The 26441-nt window shown below is 36.8% G+C and overlaps 3 protein-coding genes across 5 annotated transcripts; 1 reads left to right on the top strand and 2 right to left on the bottom strand.

The window, feature by feature from the left end:
- Positions 1-68: 68 nt before the first annotated feature.
- On the bottom strand, positions 69-9084 carry acsl5 (acyl-CoA synthetase long chain family member 5). The gene is made up of 20 exons (XM_057357851.1): positions 6824-9084; positions 6374-6482; positions 5781-5845; positions 5593-5694; positions 5356-5455; positions 3878-4056; positions 3737-3769; positions 3587-3638; positions 2897-2970; positions 2732-2809; positions 2488-2622; positions 2207-2341; positions 1960-2055; positions 1552-1624; positions 1382-1470; positions 1189-1305; positions 917-1060; positions 720-821; positions 526-597; positions 69-281 (listed from the first exon to the last, which is right to left on the bottom strand). The coding sequence occupies exons 1-20, from the start codon at positions 6977-6979 to the stop codon at positions 147-149; spliced, it is 2046 nt and encodes a 681-aa protein (XP_057213834.1). The 5' UTR covers positions 6980-9084; the 3' UTR covers positions 69-146.
- Positions 9085-10914: 1830 nt separating this feature from the next.
- On the top strand, positions 10915-20087 carry gucy2g (guanylate cyclase 2g). The gene is made up of 21 exons (XM_057357850.1): positions 10915-11435; positions 11882-12230; positions 12461-12585; positions 13742-13921; positions 14008-14152; positions 14232-14367; positions 14470-14573; positions 14908-15074; positions 15181-15318; positions 15431-15514; positions 15609-15713; positions 15974-16045; positions 16823-17147; positions 17511-17688; positions 17793-17933; positions 18153-18345; positions 18826-18997; positions 19075-19173; positions 19271-19362; positions 19684-19785; positions 19893-20087. The coding sequence occupies exons 1-21, from the start codon at positions 11070-11072 to the stop codon at positions 20034-20036; spliced, it is 3417 nt and encodes a 1138-aa protein (XP_057213833.1). The 5' UTR covers positions 10915-11069; the 3' UTR covers positions 20037-20087.
- Position 20088: 1 nt separating this feature from the next.
- Positions 20089-25198, bottom strand: tectb (tectorin beta). Of its 3 annotated transcripts, XM_057357855.1 has the most exons (11): positions 23731-25198; positions 23447-23522; positions 23170-23360; positions 22917-23068; positions 22737-22839; positions 21870-21973; positions 21699-21782; positions 21433-21595; positions 21279-21357; positions 21154-21186; positions 20089-20957 (listed from the first exon to the last, which is right to left on the bottom strand). In XM_057357855.1, the coding sequence occupies exons 2-11, from the start codon at positions 23511-23513 to the stop codon at positions 20893-20895; spliced, it is 1041 nt and encodes a 346-aa protein (XP_057213838.1). In that variant the 5' UTR covers positions 23514-23522; positions 23731-25198; the 3' UTR covers positions 20089-20892. The 3 variants fall into 3 exon arrangements, with proteins under 3 accessions (XP_057213838.1, XP_057213836.1, XP_057213837.1); XM_057357853.1 differs by having other exon boundaries at positions 23447-25198; XM_057357854.1 differs by having other exon boundaries at positions 22737-22809; positions 23447-25198.
- Between the last annotated feature and the right edge of the window lie 1243 nt (positions 25199-26441).

The following is a 26441-nucleotide window of genomic DNA, read 5'->3' as shown; positions in this document are numbered from 1 at the left end:
CCGGATATAGAAAATATAGATATAGAAAACAAGTATCAGCATCATAAATATGTAAAACAGTGTCATGCTGCAGGGTATCTTGGAAGTTATGTGCGTAAGTGAACTCTCTATAAAGAGTGAAACCTGAAGCTATCTTTTTTAGTGCATTACATATTAACGTAAAGACTGTCTATCTGAACTTTGAAGTACTTAGTGAGATCAGCCCTTTTGGCTTTCAGTGTTGGAGTGAGGAGACCGTTTTCTATAGTGAACATCTCTGGATGAAGGTACAGGTCTTTTACCTTTGAAAATATAATAGGAAAAAACTTTATTAGCAATTTGCATTATTCTTTTTTTAATGAAACAATGCATGACGACAACTGTAATCTTAGACTAATCCTATTGTACATTAAAATGCACTTAACTTTATGTAAAGTTACGTTTTTTTTCTCTGGCAATGTGATGTAATACCTGTTGTATTTGTGGCAATAAAAAATAGTATGTTTAAATAGGCAGTAGCTAAAAAAGTATAATAGAAGTGCATACTTGTTCAAAGGACTTCAGCCCTGCTTCACACCCCAGCTTGACAAGGTCAGAAATGATGGCTTTCTTAACGTCCTGCAAAGTTTTAAAAAAGATATTACTGAGTTGCATTTACATCTATGTGCAAGTAAATTTGTGCCTTGACAGTACTTAAGTCTTGCTTGTACACAATTTTTGAAGCCAGTATATGCACACACCTGATTTTTACACAGCTCCGCTATTGAACCTTTCACACCCAGCTTTTTCGCAAAACCAAGTAACACCTCAGGATCTGGCACCACTATGCCCACCAAACAGGACTGAACAGAGATATAAGAAAGAAATCTTCAGTTTCCAAGATCTAAGACAAATTATTATTCAAAATAATGGGATTAGTTTGACAGGTTTAGTCTACCTGTAAACTGTCACCATGCACAAAGATTTGTGCAACGGGAGCACTCCGAATGTAAACGTTTTCGATCTTTTCCGGTGCAATGTATTCGCCTTGGGCCAGTTTGAAGATATTCTTCTTTCTGTCAATAATCTTCAAGACTCCACTCTGGTAAATTGAGCACACAACATGTACTCTAAAATATGTTAAAGCAACATATATTTGTACAGAATGTATATGATTGATAGAACGGTTTATGAACTTGGTCCTTTTGTCCCTTAAAAGAGTATTCTCACCGGCAGCCATTTGCCAATATCTCCAGTGTGCAGCCAACCATCTTTGTCCAGAGCCTCTGCTGTCCTCTCCGGGTCATTGAGGTATCCACGAAACACATTTTTTCCTTTTACGCAAACCTGAAACAAAACAGCAAAGCTATGAGAGGTTACAATGACATGTTGTTTTAATGTTTGTAAAATGATGTGTCATTACCTCGCCTTCGCCGTTGGATGCAAAGTAATTCATTTCCTCAACATCAACAAGTTTCACAGTATTACATGGAATAGGAATTCCAACATGTCCTGAAATCAAAGGAGTTCTGAGGTCAGTTATTGAGGTTATGCAATAAGAAATGCAGGTTATTATCAGTCACAGGAACCCACCAGCGGTCCAGTCACCAGGCATGGAGAAAGAGCAGGCAGCGGTGCATTCTGTCTGGCCATACGCCTCGAAAATCTAGGATAAAAAAAGGTAATCTATGGGCCACTGTGACACCAGATCAATACATACAGTCATAAACAAGGACACCCTATTGAATTTGATGGTTTTCTGTATCAGGACATAATAAAAAATCTCTGGAATGAAGAATGGCATGAGGGTGAATATATAATGAAAGAATGTTTTGTTGGGTGCAATCACTTTAACAACAGAAATTATCAGGGACTTAAAAATGTTAAATTCTGAAAGACTTTTATAATCAACATTACTGAAATGAAATCTGAAATCTGAACATGGACCTCTCAGGATACAAAGTTTAGAATTGGGAGTAGACTGGGCGGAAGGTTTCATACCTGGCACCCGAGGGACGCCCTGAGGAAACTGAGCACAGAAGGAGAGATAGGTGCCGCCCCGGTCACTATCACTCTCACACGGCCTCCCAGAGACGCCTGTTAAACACAATTCAGAACCTTCGAGAACCATTCATCATAGGAACGCACAGTTTTTCATCAGATGTAATTACTGCCAAACCACACTTTCAAGAGAAATGCCGAATGCCAGTGCGCCACATTCGGAGACCCTGTATTCAGTTAGCGATACCTGCACTTTTTGAAAGATGAGTTTGTCCCAAATGCTGTCGTTCCTGATGATCCCCTGCTTCACCTCGGCATGTTTCCTCTCGATGGCAAAGTTCAGAAGAGATTTCTTGAACGGTGTCTTGGCTCCACTCTGGATCTGTGCAGACAACAGAAATACAATGAAAGACTTGTGAGCAAACCCGCAAAATGAAGAAAATATATTATGTGTGATTACGATTTATTTCATTCTATTATCATTTGTTATTATGATATGTTAAATATAAGCATGCAAATTCGACAAACCTTATCATAAATACGATTCAGAAGACGCGGGACCACTGGAAATACGGTGGGCTGTAGTGCTTTCATGTCATCTGGGAGAAGTGCGATATTACCTTGAAAGAAGCCAACTCTTCCTCCAGCACCATATAACACTGTCTAATACACATCCATAAAACACAAAGAGCTCTTCTGTAAAATACATGCACTATGTGACATTAATGGCTATAAAGATCTTGATCAGAATTGATAATGGAGGCATCCTCACCTGTACGACTCTCTCAAACATGTGAGCCAGCGGCAGGAACGAGATGGACACGTCAGATGGAACCGGGATGAAGACGCTCTGAAGAAACATGGGATCGCCATTTAACATTGAAACTTACTCCACAGAGGATTTGGAAAAATCATTTATCACAGTGACGTACTGTACCTCAAAAACCTTCACCACACCAGCTGCGTCTGAAACCACATTCTCGTGGGTCAGCATGGCTCCCTTTGGATCCCCTGAAGCAAAGCATTCTGTTATTAGAGCTCATGCACATGTTGCACTGCCCCAAAACAGGGGAACAACAATTTAAGTTCTTTCATCATCTACTCAACCTCATGTCATTCCAAATCTGTATGACTTTGTTTCCTATGCAGAACACAAAGGAAGATATTGTCAAGAACGTACGTAACCAAACCAAACATCACTGGCCCCAGTTTGACTTCCATTGTATGGACACAAAACCACTGAGACATTTCTCAAAATATCTTCTTATGTGTTGCACAGAAGAAAGAAACCCATTGAAGATTTTAATGTCAAGAGGGTGAGTGAATGCTGACTGAATTTTTATATTTGGGTGAACTATCTCTTTAACAGCTAAAAATGTGTGTCATAATAGGCCCGGTTTCACAGACACGGCTTAGCCTGTTGAATTAAGATATTTATGTAACTTTTATCAAAATCACTTAGAAGAATGCACTACTGGTGTGCATCTCGAGACAAAACAATGGCACGGATATATTTTAAGATATTTCTGGGCAAGTTATATTCAGTTAAAACAGGTCACATTTTAGTCTGGGACTAGCCTTATAGGCCTATAGGGTCATTTAGTGAAACAGGTTGCATTATGCTTACCAGTGGTTCCACTTGTGAAGCAAATAATACTTAAGTCTTCTGGTTTTGGTGGCTAAAAAAAACAAATCACACTTATTTTCTAAGACACTGAGATCAATACTAAGTGCTAAGTAAATAAAACTGCAGTTTAAAATTAAGCTCATTACTTACAACTGGCTTCTGATGGTTGTTTTTTCCCAGGGCCTAAAAACACATTTTTTTTTAAATACTGATACAAGATGTCAACATGTTTACTTTTGCTTTTGTTTTATTATTTACAGTAGCACTGATCAGAGAGAACTGTCAAAGTACCTCTACATCTTTCAGGGACAGAACATCCACTTCTATCTTCGAGCCTCTCTCAGTTAATGCAGCATCAAAAGGGTCCATGAGGATGATGGTTTTCAGCACAGGCGTGAGGTTTTTCTCACTGTTAGCCAACAGGGTTTCCGCCTTATCTTGCTTATCACACAGTACTGTGGATATCTTTGCTGCAGAGATGTGTAAATAAATACAAAGCACTTTAAAACAAGATCCAATCAGAGCATTGTCAATCTGATGGGATTAAATACAGGAAATAATCGTAAAGTCAATATTTACATGCACATGTCCTTTAGAAATGGTTGTTTAGAAAATTATTTGAGTTAGAAATGTTTAAGGAATAGTTCACCCCAAAATGCCATCATTTACTGTCATCATTTACTCATCCTCTTGTCATTTCAAACCTGTTTGACTTTCTTTCTTTTGCAGATATTTTGAAGAATGTTGGTAACCGAACGACGGCAGTATCCATTGACTTGCATTAGTTCTTTGTCTATACAATAGAAGTGAATAGGCACCGCCGTTGTTTGGTTACTAGGACTCTTCAAAATTGCTTCTTTTGTGTTCTGCAGAAGAAAGAAAGTCACGCAGGTTTGAACTGACAAGAGGGTAAATGATGACAGAATTAGCATTTTTGGGTGAACTATCCCTTAGTATTTATAATTGCCCTGTTTTATACTGGGATGTTTGTTTTTCTTAAGTCTCTACTGCAATTTTTTCTGTAAAGCCACAAATTGTAATAAGATAGAAAAAAACTTGAATTTAAATGAAAATTCAATTTGGCATTTTTAATTCTTCAAAGTGGAATTAGCAAAAAGTTTAAAAAAACACACACATCACCTTTAAATATTATTAAAATCATTGTTTACAGAAAAATTTGATTAGATTAGACAACTTTATTAATCCCTGTGAGGGGAAATTCATTCGCCACCATTTCACAATACAAAGGACACAGTAAACAATGGACATCAATACATACAAAATACAAAAATTATATAACATCATTAAAAAACCCAACAGCAGTGGGTATAAAAGACCTTCTAAAACGCTCTGTAGAACACTGGGGCATTACCAATCTACCACTAAATGAGCTCTTAAATCCACTAAAAAATACAATGTAGTGGATGATCTGCATAAAACAGAATCACTTTAAGTTTTACTCTAGTTCTCTTTTCAACGATAATCTCCAATGAATCAGGAGTAAAGCCTATGACCGAACCAGCCCTCCTAATTAATTTATTCATCCTATTTTTAAATAAGGTTTTTAACAAAAATAAGGTCTATGTATGAAGGCAAGCGAGCCATAATTGCTATGAACTGATGGTAGAGGTGACAAGTTCACCGGGGCCACTAAAACAATAAAGTGATTTTATTGTGTGAATTACGCAAGGATTATAAATCAGCAGGTGTTATGGGTAAAGCTGCTCTGAAGAACACCTCTAATGAAGCAAGAAAGCAGTTCTCATTACCTCTATTAATGATGAACACAAGAGCTTCAGGTCCCAGGGTGTCGTAAAGAGGCACAGCCACCATGGAATAAGCATAGCAAGCCAGCTCAGAGATAATCCACTGAATGGAGAAGAAAAGAGGAGTTGGCATCATGCAAGTTTGATTCGACTAGTTGTTTTTGGTTTATGATATGATTTTGTGTAGCGTCTTGTGATAAATGTATACGTTTTGATTGGCTGTTATGGCCATTATATCACCTCTGGTCTGTTTTGGGCAAAGATGCCAATGAACGATTCTTGTGATGGTTTTAGGCCACGGTGGATGAGTCCAGACCCCAGGTATTCAGCTCTGTCTGAAACCTGAAACCATGATAAGAAGAAAGACTTCTATTGTTGTTGTTCATGAGGTTTGAGTTCAATATTCTGTTTGTAGCTGGTACAAATACCTGTTTGTATTTAAGCCACTGATAAGGTTGCCCTTTCTTTCTGTACCCCAGACACGACCCATTTCCTGCAAAGTGGAGATTAAATGTAATATATGTATGAAAATCATGTCAGAGCCACCAGAGAGGGACAAAGATGTGAACAAACATATAAGCATTACAAATGGATGTCAGTGTAAATATGTGACCCTGGACCACAAAACCGGTGGCCTTTCGAAATTTAGATTTATACATCATCTCTAAGCTGAAAGATACAACTATTTGAAAATCTGGAATCTGAGGGTGCTTTTAAGGTTGTCTATCAGAGGCACTGCAGCAGGCTTTTTTGTTAGCGATTTTGCTGCATCCAGAAAAATAAAAAAGTTTTGATATATTTACTGTAGGGAATTTACAAAATATTACTTACCTTTACTTAATATCCTAATGATTTTTAAGTGAATCTAATGATTTCATAAAAGCAAAATCTCTACCCATACAATGTATTGTTGGCTATCGCTACAAATATACCCGTGCTGCTACTCATGACTGGTTTTGTGGTCCAGGGTCACATATAAATATTCTGTGATGTTTTAAATTTTGACCTCATGACCTCTCACCTGAGACACGTAGCCCTCTTTGGAAAACCTCATATAGTGTTTTGGCATCCTCATGTAAGTATGACATCAAGTTATCATCGTTCATGAGTGCTGCTTTTCTAGCCCCACCCTGTAAAAAATGCCAGAAATATTAAAACACAGTTGCCAGGATTTCTTCTTTTTTAAAACAGTATTGTAATTTATGAAACAAAAATTGAATACTACAATTGAAATTGCAATAAAAGATGAAAACAAGTTAGTAATCTTAAGGTGGTCAGTTAATTCCTTACAGCTCCATGTGTCATGAATCATAAAAGTCTGTGATTTGCATATATAACAAAATAATGAACATGGATGCAATTGCCTTAGAATTTTCAATCAAATGTGTTTTAATTCTTTGTATTATACATAAAAAAATGCATCAGACGTTGACTTGTCAATGCTTTCACATTGCTAATGAAAGACACTCACCGCTATGCCAATGCTCTGCCGGTTGAGGTCTGATGGTGGTCGCAGTGGTTTGGGCCTGGTGTTCAAATGCAACAGAGCGATAGCTGCAAGACTAAACAGGAAGACCAGCCCAGAGGTAGACAGGGGGGTAAAAAGGAACTCCCACAAGAACTCCATGTCGCAGAGGATGTTGTGGAGCTATGGAGAGAATTAAAAGTAAATGTAACAATGATAAGAAAATATCAATATGTGGTTTCACATCAAGCAGTATTCATATCGATGTAAGTGAAGAAGTTCAAGGTCTCTCTCGTTAGTCTGTTGTGCTGTTTTGAACCTTAGATGATTAGAAGATATGCAAAGGTATTGATGAGGTGTGCAAAGGTGTTAAAGACAATGAACGGCGTATGAACTTTGGAGGGGGCCAAAGGTAAGAATGTGAAGGTCTGATAAAAGGGTAAAGGGCACAGTATAGTACATTTATAGAAATACTCCATTGTTGAAGATGAATTATGTTTTAGACATTTTTTTGAAGAATGTTGTTAACTTGCACTAGTTGTGTGTCCATACAATAGAAGTGAATGGGTGCCAGCGCTGTTCAGTTACCAACATTCTTCAATTTGTGTTCTGCAGAAGAAAGTCATACAGGATTGAAATGACAAAAGGGTGAGAAAATGATGACAGTATTTTCATTTTTTGAGTGAACTATCCCTTTAAGCAGCCAAACAAAGTCGTATTTTTGAAAACAGAACATATCGTCACTGTTTTACTGAAACCTTGTATGTCCAAATTCACAGTTTTTCAGGAAATGGAAAAAACACTGGGCTTTTCAGACGATTAAATGATGTGTTGTCAAACTTTTTATTGGTTAGATATTTGCAGAACCCAGTGACAAACATAAAGGGTGACTAATAATAATGATTTATGGCAAAAAACAAAAAATATGGAGATATGAGTAATAGAAGGAAAGCAGCAATATTCATGACATCATTCAAACTTTGTGATTTAAAACTGACTGCAAATTGACAAAATCATCAATTAACTATTCAACTAACTACCAGACATTAATGCGATGTATTTATATAGATATGTATATGTATTACATCAAATAAAGAGTCTTTTACCTGGTTAACCTGCAGTAGTCTGTTGTGTCCTTTAGATGATGGGGCTGAAAAGATCTGAGATTTCCGTGCACAGTTGTGCTAAGCACACAGGAAGACTGAGGAAAGCATGGTCTCAGACCCAATAAAACACCTCATATCACACAACACAAGAGTGACCTTTGAACCAACTGCTGCTATCTGTTCCTTGATCATGCGAATGACTGTGGACAAAATCACAGCTAAATCATGTGCAGCAAATGTGAGCTGTACAAGCATCACAAGAGTTTAATGCCACTTGCACGTCTTGAGCAAAAAAAGACCCATGTGAAATTAAACAGAGTGGACTTTAACATTTGTCTTTGCTGGTCAGTGTGACATTGAAATGTGCAAAAAGAAAGTAAAAGAAACATGTCCGCATTAAGACTGTATATGCCGTTCATGGAATTCACCTGAATATTTTAATTGCTCTTCCCACCCAGCTGGTTTGCAGTAATCTTTTTGCTGATTCAAATCATCATTCACAGCTTCCCAGGGTAAAGTGGCCCTCGGGGACCCCAATAGAACCAATGAACTCTTGTTAACAAGAGACAAAACAGCAACGTATCATCTATGTCACACCTCCTATTAACACCTTTAAGTCAAGCATGACACAACATGACCTTATGAACATAGTACTGCGTTTTCATACCCCGTTCTCAGCATCATTATCACAGCAGCTCGGAACATCTGAACTTTGACATTTAATTGTAATGACAGATAAGATGGAGGCACCTTTGGATTTTGTAATCTTTTCTGATAATAGACATGAAATAAAATGAATGGAAACCTTCAATGCTTCATTGTTATTGAATTCCAATTTAGGTCAAAGTTGAAGTAGCACTTGCAAAGGACAACATATGCAAAGGTTATCACGTAAAACATGAGGGAAAAGAGGAAAACCTCATATTGTTGGTGAGCTGTCATTTTCAGATTGAGAACATGTTTGAGATAAATTCATAAAAGCTGATCGTTGATTGGTTACTGTAATATTGTATATAATATGTAATATTGTAATATTAATATATAATAATATTGTTTGTATCTTCCCCTAGCATGATATGTAATCTGATTTTTCTTGTTTCTATTGCTATGTGGATGTTATCTTAAAAAAGTTAAAATTAAAAAAAGTGTGCCTTTTGCATCAGGGCCCGTATTCATGAAAAATCTTAGCGCAAAGTGTTGCTCCTAGTGACAAAATTCTAAGAAAATTCTTAGAAATGTGGGCGTTTCCCCTTAGAATTACAGAAAAGATCCTAGTAAAGAAGAAAGTAATTCATAAAGTATCTTAACCATTAAAAGAGCTCTTAAGGTCCCAAATTTTAGGAGTAGCGAGGAGGACTTTTAAGAGACTTAAGAGTTTCTTTAGCAGCAGAGAAAATGGACGAAACACGAAAAGTGAGAAGAAATGTGTTGCAATGCATGACAATTTCTATATTACTTTTAAGGTTTGTCAGATTTTTTTTTATTATTGTTTTTTGTGTGTGTATTCAACTTTTGATTATCTTGGTTTTGGTTTTCTTGTATAGCTGCTTTGATGCAATGCAAATTGTAAAAGCGCTATAAAATAAAATGACATTGAATTGAATGACAGTGAGTTAATAAGACGCAACACATTAGATGTTTGTGACCGATCCTATTAGAGACACGCTAACCTCTCCAAGACAGCGCCAGAAATAGAAGAAATCACTACATCAACATATTTAGCAACTGGAGAAAAGCAGCTCTGCAGCAGAGATGATTTGGTTCTGTCACAACCAGTGATCACACAAACAATTACAGCACTTACAGAAACTTACTGTGTCACTGTTCATTTTCTATCAAATACGTTGACATTAACAGCATGGTAAATAAAAAAATAAAGAAAGAATATATATACAGTATATATATACAGTATATAGTGCATGTGTGTGAGCGTGTGCGTGAGTACGGTAAAACAGGAAAAAATACATGTGCCATTTCAAACTAATGACCCTATTAAAAGCGCTCTTTTTTCCTTCTTGGTCAACCAACCAATCACAGTCTTTAAAAGACTGTGTCATACATAGCAACGTGGTCAGCCCCGCCTCCTCACTAAAATAAAAGTTTTTTGTCTTTTCTTTGCTCAGAGTTTCTCTCAGATTGGTCTTGAATCGTTTTTAAGCCAAGACTCCTACGTAGAAGTTTTTAAGCTAAATTAAGAGCTTTCTTAGAGGATTCTTAGAAGCTTTAAGAATACGGGCCCAGACGTTTAGCCACCGGTCCGAGGGTGTGAGGCTGAGCGAGACTATGCATAGCGTGACTTACGTTTTACAGGAAGAACCTGTGAAACACTGAAGTCACACACAGCCCATTAACCCATTTTGTTACCATGTATAACAATTTAAAGAATTTCCACTAGCAGAGGTTGGTTTAAATAATTTTAAAAAACCCTGAAACTTTCACTGATCAACATTTTCTGAAGCCTGAAGCTAGAAATCATGCATGCCAACTTCATACACATCATATTATGCAAGTTTTGAAACGATGAATCTTTATGTAATTCTTTTAAAACAAGCATATGCCCACTTCGCTATAGAGGCGGGAATCACATTCTGTAACATTTATAAATAATATTTTGCATTAATATGTAAATATGTAACAGAATAATCTAAAATACATGTTACATAAATTTACATTTTTGACAAAAAAAGTTTTTTTATAACTAGAAACGAAAGGAGGTCAAAATTTCAATATTTTTTGTATTAATATTTATAAATGACAATGTAAATATATACATTTCTATAGAAATAAAAGTTTCTATAAAAATCTTAAATAAAACGATTTTCTTTTCAAATTTATTATAAAACTGACCATTAGACAGGTGTCATTTCTTAATTTAAAACATAAAAAAATGAAAATGTCAAAACTTTTTTTGCTGTTCAATTTATAATTATCAATAATTATTAGCAAAAGTAAAGTTCAAGTGAAGCTAAATTTTAAATGGCCAAGATGCTTAACAAAAGTGAAAATTGGATGAAACCATAGTGTTAAGTGCTCTTTCTCCTTTGATCAAACCTTTGATTAAAATTAATTTCCCTAGGGAAGGCAGAGTCCATTTAAATCTCTCTGTATGTCTGAAAGCCGATCAGTGTGTGTTTCGTGCAGGTAGAATGACAGGAGAACTACACTTAGAGACACGTGGACCAACACGATGGTGGGTGCTGATCTATGTTTCTTTTTCTGCTCTTACAAACGTAGTTATTTGCAACAAACCGAGCCATTTCAAGATCACTGTTGGACTCCAAGCTCCACAGAACTTTTCCTACCCATTCAGTTTGCTTAGGTTGGGTTCTGCCATGCAGATAGCCATAGACAAGATCAACTCAAATCCAGCTCTGAGTGGAAATTTCACCTTTAATTTTGTGTACGTGGATACAGATTGTAATGCAAAGACTTCGCTCCGTTTTTTCATCGAACAAGTTATGAACCAAAATGTGACGGCGCTGTTTGGACCCCCATGTCCTGAGGAGGCTGAGGTAACTTTGTTTTTATACTTTTTAATACAGAAACTTATGTACTGTAAAGTTTTTGTATGTTTTTGTAAAGCTATTTGGAATTGTCGTGCATTAGGAAAAGCTCAATAAAATTCTAGTAGAATTAATAATATGCTCATTTTTTATTTAAATGTGCATATTTAATATAGTGAGGAGACACTGGAGACACATTGGAAACAATGAGACCATTAAATTCATTCCGAAGTTAAAATACGTTTCTGGATTTTTTTAATGACTTGTAGCAAGAGTTCTCATCAGCGATTCATTGTTTAAGTAATTTTTATACATTTTTATCAGTCACTTTGTAGGTAGGCCTATATGGATTTTCTATAAAGCTCCAACGACTCAAAATGGCCATAGAAATACATTACATGAAAGCATTTTAAGAAGGAAGAATAATGCCGTTTTCTTCTCATATCTCAACATAGGTCACTGGTCTCATAGCATCCACATGGAACATTCCAATGTTCGGCTTTGTTGGCCAGACACAGAAAATGGATAATATTCAGGTGTACGACACCTACATAAAAATAGTACCACCACTTAAAAGGGTCGGAGAAATCCTGGTTAAAACACTGGAATTCTTTCTTTGGAAGTACGTTGGCATGATCGGAGGGGGCATGGACACAAACACGTGGGACAATGTTGATGCTCTTTGGAAGAACGTGGAACAGCAGCTCAGAGCTAAAGTAACCGTGACAGCTGCTATTAAGTTTGACACCAGTGACCCAGAACTGGCACGTAGAAACTTACAACAGATTTCAAAGGTAGCGAGAGGTGAGCCATTAATGCTCCTTATCTTACTGTTCTTTTAATATCTGGATGGAGTTTTCACGTCTGTCACCACAGCTGCAAAATCACAAATGAATCTTGTCCTTGTTCTCTCGTGGTCTGTTGCTTATTAAGCCATTGATTGATCTAAGAAACTGAGTTATAAACTATTATCTTGCATTGTTGTCGATTGTGTTTGACATGGTCGTGTGTGTCTTTACATGTATGTGTTACAGTGGTAGTTGTGCTGGCTAATGCTGGAGACTCCACTTCTCTGATGTTAGAAGCTCAGAGACAGGGGCTGATGAATGGAGATTATGTTTTCCTACTTGTTCAACAGTTTGAGGTCAGTGCCAAAGTGGTGAGTAACTGGTTATCAAACAAAAAAGGCAGGTGACACACTTAAACAATATAGAAATATTTACAATAAACAATGCCAAATAGGTTTTCTTACTTGTTATAAAGCAAACTTAAAATTTTGTAGATGTATAAAGTTGGGGTCATAAATTCATAGACCTTCAGCTGATCCATTGCCCACCGATCTTCAAAAAAATCCTCCAAGTTCTGCACGTCTTTTTTCAACATCTTGCATATAAGACCCCTTTCCAACTGTAACTGTATCTTGTTGAGATCCATCTTAAGGATAATAAAGAGACGCAACTATTAGAAATATGCAAATATTCACTTCTCAAGAAGGCAATATGACATTTAAGAGCCAGGTCTATTTAAACTTATAACCCCACTTTATTTGAATACAAATAAATTAAGACTGATGTGTAGCAATGTATGCATAGACCATATTATCTTTAAATTTAATTGGGTTTACTTATTTATTTGGTTTGTCAGGGACAATTTCTTTAAGCTGAATGATGGTACTGAAAAAAAAAGAATGTTCATAATATGTGTGTTATGTTGTAAAAACTATTTTTAAGGTACAGAAATAACTTTACAAGCAATGAGGTACAGTATGAGAGGTCATGCTATATTTACTATATTCATGCTACAGCATATTGTTCTAAAACAAATACATAATTCCTTTTTACAAACAGTCTTTTAATTATGTGATTTTATGATTATATTACATTTATATTAGTATTATTATATTAATAACAGATGTTATGTTATTACATATTATATTTTTGCCCGGTTTCACAGACAAGGCTTAAGGCTAGACCCAGACTAAAATGAATGTCTGAGTTGTCTTAACTAAAAATAACTTGCCCTGGCATAACTTAAAATATATCAGTGCCATTGTTTTGTCTCAAAATGCATAGTAATGTTTTTTAAGGTATTTTTATAAAAGCAACTTAAATATCCTATTTTAACTAAGACTTAAATATTTTAACAAAGACAGTCCGGGCTTAAGCTAAGTCTTGTGAAACTGGGCCTATATTATATTATATTATAATACTGATCAAATGTGCTGAATTAGCTTATACTTTGACCATAAGAGTTTGCCTGCATTTAGTTCACATTTATTAATATTTATTAACTTCGTTCTTTTTATCACTGTTTAGGATAATCTGTGGAAATCTGATATGGATCAAACAAATCAAACAATGCTGGATGCCTTTGACATGGTGTTTGTAGTCGCTCAGAAGTCCTATGATGGCTATGACTATTATGACTTCTTCGAGCAGGCTTATGAGAGGTTGAAAGGAGCCCCATTTTTCAGTAACCTGTCCTCAGAAAAAGAGGTCAGCATTGTTTACCAAAAAAAACATTGTTTATTGATTTCATCGAAGCTCGTCATTTGTCATATATAGTACTATTTGATTTTTAGGTAAGCTCCTACGCAGCTTATTTACACGACTCAGTGCTGTTGTATGCTATGGGTTTAAAAGAGGCTTTAAAAACTGGTAAAGATATCCGGCACGGACGAGAGATTCTCCAGAAACTCAGAGATAGGACCAGCATCAGGTTCTATGGTATGCAGGTTTGAACACATTTTGCTAAACTATATTAATAGAAAAAATAATGAATAAGAAAAATGACTTTTTTCAACAGGGGCTTCTGGTCTGGTTCACTTTGATGAATATGGAGAAAGGAACCTGGACTATTCAGTATATGACCTGCAGAAAACTGAAGATTTCATCAAATTTGTCGCTATTTTAGACTTTGACAGTCATACAAAAATGATCAAGTAAAATATTACATACGTTAGCGTTACTGATACAGATAGTTTAACGCTAAAATTATACTGTATATTATATGTATTATATATTAAGTGTATTTTGTTTTGCAGACCCACATCAAGGTTTTCAAATCTCGTCTGGCCAATTGGAAAACCTCCACCAGATAATCCAGCCTGTGGTTTTAATAATGAACACTGTGAATGGTTAAAAAATGGTAATTTTCAAATCTATGGTACATAATTATACTATATTTTTAAAGGTTCTATGTCCAAAGTTAGTTTTTTATGTGTACAACATACAATATGAATGCTTCCCAACAGACTATAGACAAGACAGAATAGGCTATCATCATATACAAAAATAGCAAAACATTTTACTAAAAATTATATGTACTAGACAATTAGACAATAGATGACATGACAAAAATGTAACAAGGTGCAAAATTGTGACTAGGGTCATTCACGGTGCATACGAACGGCATTTATATGATCCATATAAACAGTCATTTCACATTCTGAAACTATTATCCCTGTGTTTTGTGACTCTAGAGATACCTCTTGTAGTACTGTTGGTGGTTCTGCCTGTGTTTGGAGTGCTGGCAGTAGCCTTGGTCACTCTGCTGACCTTACAGAAAGTCCACCTACAAACCCGCCTGGAAGAATCCAACTGGTGGCTCATCGACTACAGCGAAATAACCATCCTCAGAGAGCCCAAAGTACGAAGACACACATCCACATTATACCCCCCAGACACATACTGCGTCTGCAATAATGAAAAACCGTGAAAAGCCCTAGAGAAATAAACTTCAACTTGTTTAACAGGAAACGCAAACACTGTCTGTTAGCACGACACCAAGCAAATGTGGCAGTGGAGGATCTCAGTCCATCCTCTCCTCAAAAAGTTGCAGTGTCAAAGGAAGTGGAAAAGAAGCCATCTACACCACTATCGGCCTCTTTCAGGTACTGTACATCACATGTTAATGTATTAACTTTCAAAAACATATACTGAAAGATCACACTGCACAAGTCATGAATGACTGTATTAAATTTGGTCTGTGTGCTGGTGGTGCAGGGGAACGAGGTGGGCATAAAATATTTGAAAAATCAAATCCTCACCAACATCAAGAAACCGTCTGTTATTGCAGAGTTTAACATGGTAAGTATTAAGTGTGTATCCGTGTGGCAATCACCTTTTGGAGATTTCCACATTACGTCAAAGATTTAGAAGCATCAGTTTATTTATTCCGCAGTTAAGAGAATTGAAACATGAGAACCTGTTCCAGTTCTTCGGTGTGTGTATTGAGCCACCAAACATCTGTATTGTTATGCAGTACTGCAAGAAAGGAAGTCTGACGGTAAATAATTATTTATAATTTATTTAGGATTATTTCATTGGGATCATTTCTGAAACCTAAATGAAATGGGAAACTGAGCTTAATGGGTAAAGCATGGCGCTGCTCTAGCAAAGCCAAGAGCTAAATTTACTCTGTAGCTTGAATGCACGTATTGTTAGTCGCTTTGAATAAATGCATATGTCATAAGGTAATGATATGTTCTTTTGTAAGTCTATGATCAGTTCCTCACCATGTCTGTTTTTCTTATTTAAAAACATCAGGATGTTCTTGGGAACAGCGAGATTGAACTGGACTCTATGTTCAAAATATCCTTTGCCTATGATATTGTTAATGTGAGTATGTTGTTTTATTGTAACGCTGTCCACTTTCACAGAATATGTTATACATCCAGCTCTAGAACGAATTAAAAGAACAATTTTTTAAATCAGTATTTCTACATGTATTGAACTCATTCCTTTCCAGTATCTTTTGAATTTGACCAGTGCTGGACTGGGATGTTAAATCGGCCCTGGCATTTTTGACCAGCTTCGGCCCTCCACCATTCGTGTCGACGGGGGGGGGGGGGGGGGCATGGGGGGCGGTGGCTTGGTTGAGTGGATTCGCCCACCCCCCGATTCGCAATTGCATTCGCGTTTCACGCTTCTACTCCGTCCGTCTCTCCAGACTCTTGCTTCCGTTTCGGCCCAAAAAGTACATCGGCCCACCGGGAAAATGCCCGGTATGCCCGATTACCAATCCAGCCCTGAATTCGACACAAGTTAACATCAGGAGTGAAAGTCACCCAACAGCTATGTAAAGATGCATAAAAGCTGTCTTAAAAATCTTTTGAAATCTTCTTAAAACATTAATATTATGTTAAAAAGGTTTTATTTGTAGTATTGCAGGTCTGCAAAAAACACTGCATCATTTTTGTTATTTTGACTGCTTTTCCTGTTTTTATTTTCTGCGAATAAATGCAAATAAAAAAAAAATGTTTGTAATTTAATAGAAACATTGTTAGCACATCACAGAATGAAACAAAATTATCATTTTACCTATATATATATTTATAAATGGTTTGGGCACAGCTTTAACACTGTAAAGGATTATTTGTGATGTGTCTTCTGCAGGGTATGGAGTACATACACAAAAGCAGCCTAAAGTCTCATGGAAATCTGAAGCCCAGTACGTGTCTGGTGGACAGCAGATTGCAGATCAAGCTGTCCGGCTTTGGTCTGTGGGAATTAAAACATGGAACTAAATACAGATTACTCCCGCTTGATAATCCAAAATATGAAGAGATGTACTGGACTGCGCCAGAGTTTTTGAGAGAGGTTTATTACCCATTCAATGGCACGCAGAAAGGAGACGTCTATAGCTTTGCAATAATAATGCGAGAGCTAATGTATAGTACAGAGGTGACCCCGTACCACGACATTCATCTGGAACCAAAAGGTAAGACTTGTATCTGTCTAATGTCTTGGCTGTTCTATTGACATACAGTGGGGCCAACAAAGGAATGCTTCTATTTAGCATTTTTCAAATTTAATATTTACAAATTACATTGCCAACAAAGCAATTTAATTCAACTCTCAGAATTTTCTTAGTATGTTGCTTAAAATGTATTTTTTAATAAAACTTTCTATATACTGTATATCCAGATTTAAATAAAATTTTGAGTCCCACAGTGTCAAAGAACTTGAATCCCACTGTATATCAATATTGGCAACAATATCGGAAACCCAGAAGCTGTAAAATTTCTAGTTTTACACATTTTAACTGCGATTATTATTTAACTGACTGTATTATATTCAATAGAGATTATCAAGCAGTTAAGGACCCCTATGTCCGAGGAGCCCCTCAGACCCACCCTGTCTGCTGATATCTGTGATGAACGCCTGATCCCTCTGCTAAAGGCCTGCTGGAGTGAGAACCCAGAACACAGACCCCCGTTTACCAATATCAAAAGAAGCCTGCGTAAGGCCATCCCTGAAAGGTATAAACTCAAGGCAAAAAGTTTCCTATCTGTGTCCGGTGATCTTAATACTCATAAATGCATTGCACTTTCATTTACATTGGATTGTTTTATTTATGTTCCAGTCATGCCAACATCCTGGACAACATGGTTAGCAAACTCGAGAAATATGCCAATCATCTAGAAGAGGTAGTGGAGCAGAGAACCAATCAGCTCACGGCAGAAAAAAGCAGAGCTGATAAACTTCTCTCTAGCATGCTGCCCAGGTAAACAAACACTGGTTGAATCATCACGATAGTACTGTTATTTTTAGCCAGTATAAAACATTTTCAAACAAGTTTTTAACTTCGGTTTTATTTATTGATTAGTAAATTTTACATTGCATCAATATAAATCTAATATCAACAATATAATGGTATAATGGTATTTGGAAGATGGAAACTTTATGCATTGGATACATAATAATGACTAACATGTTCTTACAGATATATTGCAGAGCAGCTAATGGCCGGAAAATCAGTGGAGCCTAAAAGTTATGACATGGTGTCCATCTTTTTCTCTGACATTGTGGGATTTACCACCATGTGCTCCATCAGCTCAGCTCTGGAGGTGGTCACACTGCTCAATGACCTCTATAGCCTGTTTGATGAGATCATCCAGCTGTATGATGTCTATAAGGTACACGAAGCAACATTGACCATTGTGTGGTGGATGTCAATAAAAATTGGGGTTTAGGGGGGTTGTACACCCAAAAATAAACATTCTGTCATCATTCATTCATCCTCATGTCAATCCAAACCTGTATATGACTCTTTCTTTTGTGGAACACAAAAGAAGATATATTGAGAAATGACTCGTTGGTTTTGTGTCCATACAATGGATGTCAATGGGGGCCAGTGTTGTTTGCATACCAGCGTTCTTTAAAATGGCTTCTTTTGTGTTGTGCAGTAAAAAAAAAGGTTGGGAATGACGTGAGGGTAAGTAAATGATGACAGAATTTGTATTTTGGGGTGAACGGCCACTTTAAATACACAGCATGGGAAGGTTTGCAGTAAAATGTAAAATATGGCACAGTGATTGAATGAACATTAAAAATATAAGATTTTTCACTTTTATATATCACTTTTTTCACATTTTGAATTGATATTTTTCTGGTAGGTGGAGACGATAGGGGATGCATATATGGTAGCCGGTGGGCTGCCTATCCCTAATAATACCCACGCTGATGAGATCTCTACTATGGCCCTCCACTTCCTCTCTGCCATACAAAGGTTCAGAATCAGGCATTTGCCTACTGAGAAACTGGCCCTACGGATTGGGATCAATTCTGGTACGCAAGTATATATTATAGGCTTATATACTGTATAGGGATTTGTACAAAAGGTAGTAATTTTCTGTTCTTTTCAGGTCCAGTGGTTGCTGGAGTTGTGGGTAGTACGATGCCCCGGTACTGTTTGTTTGGGGATACAGTGAACACAGCTTCCAGAATGGAAAGCAACAGTCTTCGTAAGGATGTTTTTTATTTTTTATTTCAGTAGTCGGTTGACTATATCTACAACAAAACCATCAAAAAAATTTGATTTTTACTCAAATGTTTTTTTAGCACTGAAAATCCACATCTCTCAAAGCACTGCCGATATTCTCCTTAAAACTGGAAACTTTGAACTGGAAGAGAGAGGCGATATCGAAATCAAGGTTTAACCAATGCTACTTTTTTGTTTGTTTTATAGTGGCCCCTAAAAGGATTTAGACACTTAGGCCTTTGCATTGTATAACATAGAATCTCTTTCAAAGAAATATAAAAATACTTTCTGCAAAATAACTCACAAATGTTTGTCATGAGAAATCACAGCTGCAAAATTTGATACTTTGTTATATGTAATGCAATCACATGTATACATTTTAAGTATGATGTAATTGTACAACATATCCAAATATTATTTGGGGCCCATAACTACACAAACAAAGATATTGTAATGCAAAGTCTGTGCTGCTAAACGTATCTGCGTTTTTTAGGGAAAAGGAACTCAGAAGACTTTCTGGTTGAAAAACAAAACAGGATGTGAGTTTCCTACTTCTGACCAGGAATGCGATACAAGTACTAAGTCAGCATCAAATGTAAGTATTTAGCCACTTAAAATCATCATTGGTCATTTTATGCTTGTTGCACCCTTATTCAGAAACAACAATCCTATAATGAGACCTGACATGCTGTATGTGGACAGTCTTGTCCTATTACGTCCAAACAGGAGAAAACCAAAGTAGCCTCAACAAGGGATGCAGAGAATAAAGAGAGAAGAACAATCCAGAGGAGCACGGGGGTTGCTAAAATGTCGGAAAAGCACACGCTTACTGTACCTGAAATTTAGTCTCACCCCAATTTATATGTATTTGGATATCAGATAAGCAGGTCCAAGAATTACAACAAGGTCAAGACTTAGTCTTTAAAAAGTATTTAATTACTGAAAATATTTCAAAACATGTTTACACATATAAATCAAAATTAAAACAAGAATAAGTGTTCCTGTCAAAAGAACAGTTCACCCAAAAATGAAAATTCTGTCATCATTTACTCACGCTCGAGTTGTTCCAAATCTGTATACATTTCTTTGCTCTGATAAACACAGAGAAAGATATTTGGAAGAATGCTCGAAACCAAACAGTTCTTGGTCACTATTGACTACCATAGTAGGAAAAATTGCTTTATAGATTTATTTGTTCTTTTGAACACAAAAGAAGATATTTTGAAGAATGTATGACAGCAAACAGTTCTGGGCACTATTGACTACTATTGTATTTTTCCTACTATGGTAGTCAATGGTGGCCAAGAACTGTTTGGTTACAATCATTCTTCCAAATATCTTTCTCTGTGTTCATCAGAACGAAGAAATTTATACAGATTTGCAACAAATCGAGGTAAATAATGACAGAATTTTCGTTTTAGGTGAACTGTCCCTTTAAGCTAAAATTTAACAATTTATAGTAAATGCTTTAGAGATTATTTTCTTGATCTACAGTACCAACATTCACGTAAGGAACACTAAACACAAGTAGAAACGGTAAAAAAGTGAGTGAAGGCATGTGTCGATACACTCCCTGAGACACACGTACAGTATAGATGCTGTGTGCGGGTGTATGCGTGTCTATATTTAGGTATTTTTATGTAATTATATAAGTGCAAAGGTATGTTTCATTGCATTTGGAAGTGACACGCATTTGGCCCCATTACAAACTGAAGTACCCTAAAAACTCATTTAATAGAAGTATGGACAGCAGACACACAAGTGGGCCTGAAAAACAGAGGAGTTAGAAAACGAAACTTAAGTACCACAAAACAGAAGTCACTTTAAATAGATAAAACTAATAAGGAAACATGTTTTAACACAAATAAATATCTTATTATCAGCTATAAAGTTGTGGCTCGTACAGTGATCTATCAGTATATGACAATTATACAGCATTAAGACATTTACAGTAAAGACTAACCTGCAAAATTCATGTAACTCGCGGAGTGTTGTGCTGTAAACATTCAGACTTAATGTGAGTCATCAAGATTTACACAAATGTAAATTAGACATCTTGCATCACACAGAGGTCAAAATACTAAATACCTCTGACTTGAAACTCTGTAGTCAAGATGCCCCCATTTGGATCAGATTCGAATTCTGTACTTCTCGATGTGCATGGAGTCTTGGATCGAGTTGAAAAGAGTCTCAGTGGTGGCCAGAAATGTATTTAAAACAGCAATATTACATTGATACTTACCGGCTGACAGAACAGCTTTTCTCCATCGCACACTTGCACCTCACAGTGTAGCCACACGGTGGACACTTTCTCCAGCCGCTGGAAGCGGAACGAGTTAAACTTGAAAATGGACCTGCTGTCTTTGGCATTTTCAAATATGGTGACTGTGTTGTCTAAAGAGCAACTGTGAAACAGATATACAAACAGAACAAATATACTGAGCAGTATTGAATCACATTCTGACTGTTCTCTTTTAAAACAAATTGAAGACGACGTCTGTAAGGTACCTGTTCAGAATTAAAGTCCATCTTTTCCTGTCTGTTGAATAAGGTGTTGGTGTTGCCCAGCAATTTGTTATCACTACTTTGAACCTATTAACAATAAAGAGAGTCTTTTGCATTGGCTGTGCGAATCTGCGTATTTATAAAATCTCAATTTGTTTCTTTTGAGAGATTCACCTGTTACTCAGTCCTTTGGCTTCAATGCCAATGAATACCTCAGATCCGATCTCTGATGTGTCGATTATATACGGCGCGTCTTTTGCATACAGGAACTTTGAGTTCTAAACACACAAAGATGAATCCAAAGTTAACTGCAGCTCCTATTGCAGCTACAAGTTTGGACACACCTACAATTTAAAGGGAAAATGAAATTTCTTTCAATGTTTACTTACCCTCATACAATTCCAAACCTGTATGATTATTTTTTGATTCTGCAGAACACAAAAGATATGTTCGAGAATTTTGATAACTGAACAACATTGGCCCCCACTGACTTTCATTTCACAGACAAAATCCAATTTCTCAAGTATGTTCTTTCATGTTCCACAGAAGAAATAAAGTCATACTTGTTTGGAATGACATGAGGGTAAATAAATATTGACAAAATGTTTAATTTGGGGTGAACTATACCTTTAAAATAATTAAAAGTAACTCATTTTTATTTTTTATAAAGAATATTTCGATTTTATATCATATTTTTCATCAACTTTCTATTACAATCTTGCAGACAAATAGTTTACATTACTTATGTCCATCCAATGGTAAATTCAACATAAATTGCGCATATTACCTGACAACCTTGTATTGAGAAAATTGCAATAATACAATCTATTCATGCTTGTCCTATTTCATTTTGAAAAAGCATATAAATCCATTCAAGTGTGTCCAAACTTATGAAAAGAAATCGCTGAATGAAAATAATGTAGTGCACTACAAAAAACCCCATCAAATGTTCACTTTTTAAACCGCCAAATGTTCATGGTCACTTTTGTACACTCACTGAAGCCTTCAACAGACATTATGAAGCAAAGCTGTGGTACTCACTGTGAACACGTTCATAGACAACTGAGACTTAAATGACCCTAAACTTCCATTGTTGACATAAACTGTTGCCACTCTGGAAGAAGCAGAGGGTTTAGTAAAGACGCTGCAAGTCAACGGTCAGAATGCACGTTCACATGATCTACTCCTACACAATATGCCGTCAGCGTAACAAGGGTCTACCTTTGGCTGAACACGGCATTGTTGACCAGATAAGCCGCTTTGTAGGTGCAACTGAAGGTGTAGTTCACGGGCTGGTTCCGGACGGTGAGGGATGAATCGTTGGATACTATTGAGTTGTAAAAGGTGTACCGTGGGTCTTTGCCTCCTACATACTAATAGAAAGATTGAAACAGAAAATGTTTAGATGTTTAGAAATGTGGAGATACTGTTAAATTGGGGTCATAGTATGAAATCAAACAAATAAGCGTCTCACCTCAGAGATGGTGCCACAGTAAGAATTATTCTTTGGTGTGAGGTCTGGTATAGTGAAACGATAAAAACCCGGAGTGTTAATTCCAGTATAGCACACGCCGCCAAGAGACAGCTGGCCGATTTCCCATCCGTACGGACACTCTGGCACGTTTGCAATGATGGCATTGGGAAAACATGACACCATCACATAATCTGAAACGGATAACAAATCGGTTGGATTATCCTCAAGCCAAACCCAAATACACAGCCCTATCACCCACGATGAGAGGAATGTTTACCTGCTTTTTGAGGTGCACAAGCCCACGCCATAGGTAGAAGAATGAAGAGAAAACCAACAGCTGCCATTCTATTGCACTGAACAGAAAGAATGTTAAACATTTACTTAAAATAGCCAATCAGTTATGTATTGCATTTGCACTAAAGCCTTATTTATGCATGGCCTGTTCACACATGGTCTCGATTGTCTTGGATCTACAAATAATAATTTATTTAATGATTTATTCATTATTTTAAAGTCAGCAATGTCATATCAATTGAATCAGAATGAATGTTTAGACATTACCAGTTCGAGTTCCTGGAGAAGGGTTTAGTTCATGTTTTTAGCAGAGGGATTGCATGGTTGCTTTATGGTTCTTCTGCAGGTAAATGGTGAAAATCCTAAGAAGTTCTTTTAAGTCAGCACAAGAGCTGCTTTATAGATCCACAGGTAGACGCTAACCCCCCTCGGTTTTTTGGTCAGCCAGTCTGGTGAGGCCTTCTCGGTGATAGCATTGTAAAGGACAGCACAAAAGCTCTCTGTGCTTGCCAGACATTGACTTTTAAATGACTGGTGTCTCAAGGGGAGGACCATTTTCTCAGCGTTTGACAACATGCTTATTTCTTTTAATACGTTTTCTTTTCAGCCTTGCAAAACTAACGTTAAAACTGGCAGCCAATGCTCCCGTTACTTATACAGTATGATTAAAAAACAGCACCAGAGGTTGTGTTTTCATTCTTGGATGTAAAGTTTTGCTCAGAGATTTCAGGAAGGAAGATCTTGTTGGGATGTTTCAAAATGAGCTTTCTATTTAAAAGTTATGTAATACCTCGCTGTCTCTGCCAGGCAGCCATGCTGATCGCTGGATTGCCGTCCTGATCTGTGCCAGACTGCCTCTTATAAAGGCACAGAGTCATTAAGGTTGGTCTCATTCACCTTAGCCAAAAGAGACCCAAGTCATTTCCAAAAGTTAAAAGGACAGTAATCAGCATTGTTTAGATTACAAGGTTCCAAATTTCAAGAATGTAATTTCCGGATAGATTCCATGTCTTCTGCAATACAGGCAAATGTGAAAGCAGTGGTGAAGCATCATGGCATGGACAATCCCCAACCTGTTTCTCAAAGTTACAATGCAAGGTCTTTCAGGAACCACATGAGTCAAGCTGATAATGATTCTCAGTGGGAAAGCAATATAGCGAAGTCATCACCCGTGAACCGACACACGGTACCAAATCCCCACAACATCACACAGGAGAGAAAGCACACAAAGACCAAGATTCTTGCGATGAAATGTACAAATGGGAATGTATAGATCAAGATGGGCCCCTGGATAAGGTAAGGAGACTGCATGGGGACAAAGATGCAAAATCTGATAGCCAAAGGATGTGCCATTCACAAAGATAGTGTTTCGGTCTCCAAGGAAAGCAGGGCACTAAGAGAAGCACCATTTATCCTCAGACAGTGTGTCTCCCAATTCTAAGGACAGAAGAATATCTTCATTTACTCTTTCTTTGAGTGTATGAATCACGAATGAGAGGTCAGTCGGTTCAGTTTGATCCATCACAATTAAGAAAATGAGCCCTTAGATGTGTTCCAAGTCCCATGCATTGTGTTTATTTATAGATTATAACCAAAACATGGCTTGCTGCAATCCAGAATCACAACCTTCACCACATTTTTAAGTAGTTAATGCAACAGAAAATATTCAACTTAAAGCAATGAGTTGAACCTTCAAAATGAAAATTCTGTCGTTATTCACACGCCCTCTTGTCATTTCAAATCTGTATGACTTTCTTCTGCAGAACACAAAAGAAGATATTTTGAAAAATGTTGGTCCCCATTACCTTGCATTGTTTTTGTGTCCATACAATAGAACATTCTTCAAAATATCTTCTTTTGCGTTTTGCAGAAGAAAGAAATCACACAGGTTTAAAATGACAACAGGGTGAGTAAATGATGACGGAATTTTCATTTTGAAGGTGAGCAATCTCTTTAATACAATAACCAAACCCAACCGAAAAATTCTATAATTGTGGATGGATACCAGCAGACTAATCTTTATTCACAAAACTTTACAATAACGCTCTACACATTGAAGAAATACGGTGTTTATTCGTCTTTGTTAGTTACACAAGATCTGCAAACCTATGCATTAATCATAAACCATTCATTTTACAGAAATGTGCAATGCAGGTTATGTAACCCTGATATAGGGTCTTTTCCCAGTAAGTTTACACATTATCAAAACATATAGGCCTACAGAACACATCCGTTACAAGCGCTGCTGTAAACTGATCAGATGCAGATTACACAGGCACAGATATCCCACGTGATAAAATGACAGAACAGCAAAGGCTACTTTCTTTCTGCTCATTAGCATGAGAATGGAAGAGACCACTGGGATACATTCGAGTGCAATGCCTGAGAGAAAACTATGGCGAATGCAAATGAACTATGAGGCCTCGAGCTCGTGGGACAGCTAGTGTTACGGGAGACCGTGGAGGGCCCACCATGTGTTCCATCCCTGTGTTTGTTATGTAATACCAGGTGGGCATGTCAGACCAGAATGCAAACACAGGGATTTAAATTTCGTTTTGTCTTAAATGGCAGAGTGTCCAATTAAACTCCGTGTTTTTTGTGCAGATTCAAAATCAAAGCATAAAAGGTAAAAAAAAGATTATTAAAATAATTTAGGTTACATTTTTCATTTTAAAGATCTGCTAGCTTTTGTACAAAACATTAGACACAGTAAAGTGTGTTCTATAGTGGTAATTTGTTACACAATTGCTGTTGTTTAAGTCTTCAAAGCCAAAGTCTTCACCCATCACCCCTAAGGCATCTATATCTGCAAACATTCTGTGGTTAACATGGTTTCATAACATAACGGTCTAGTCTAGACCACAGCAACAAAAAAAGAAAATTAGAGAGAAAGCCACTGGCAGTTGTTCACTCTTACCTGAAATGCAGGACACTTGGCATGTGTAGATTAGCTGTCGAAGCTGAACAATATGTAGACA

The sequence above is a fragment of the Triplophysa rosa genome, linkage group LG18 (assembly GCF_024868665.1).
Source record: "Triplophysa rosa linkage group LG18, Trosa_1v2, whole genome shotgun sequence".
Classification (NCBI taxonomy): Eukaryota; Metazoa; Chordata; class Actinopteri; order Cypriniformes; family Nemacheilidae; genus Triplophysa; species Triplophysa rosa.
This window is presented reverse-complemented; position numbering and strand designations above follow the sequence as displayed.

Bases quoted from the DNA above. Each gene is read 5' to 3' on its own strand.
- gucy2g (XM_057357850.1), top strand. From the start codon at position 11,070: ATGACAGGAGAACTACACTTAGAGACACGTGGACCAACACGATGGTGG. The intron at 19,174-19,270 runs GTAAGGATGTTT...ATGTTTTTTTAG, and splicing joins AATGGAAAGCAACAGTCTTC to CACTGAAAATCCACATCTCT. The intron at 19,363-19,683 runs GTTTAACCAATG...TGCGTTTTTTAG, and splicing joins GAGGCGATATCGAAATCAAG to GGAAAAGGAACTCAGAAGAC.
- tectb (XM_057357853.1), bottom strand. From the start codon at position 23,546: ATGTTTAACATTCTTTCTGTTCAGTGCAATAGAATGGCAGCTGTTGGT. The intron at 23,361-23,446 runs GTAAACATTCCT...TATCCGTTTCAG, and splicing joins TTGTGCACCTCAAAAAGCAG to ATTATGTGATGGTGTCATGT. The intron at 21,187-21,278 runs GTATTTAGTATT...GAATGTTTACAG, and splicing joins TACAGAGTTTCAAGTCAGAG to CACAACACTCCGCGAGTTAC.
- acsl5 (XM_057357851.1), bottom strand. From the start codon at position 6,979: ATGGAGTTCTTGTGGGAGTTCCTTTTTACCCCCCTGTCTACCTCTGGG. The intron at 3,770-3,877 runs GTACTTTGACAG...ATGTGTTTTTAG, and splicing joins TGTCCCTGAAAGATGTAGAG to GCCCTGGGAAAAAACAACCA. The intron at 2,056-2,206 runs GTATCGCTAACT...TGTGTTTAACAG, and splicing joins TCATCTTTCAAAAAGTGCAG to GCGTCTCTGGGAGGCCGTGT.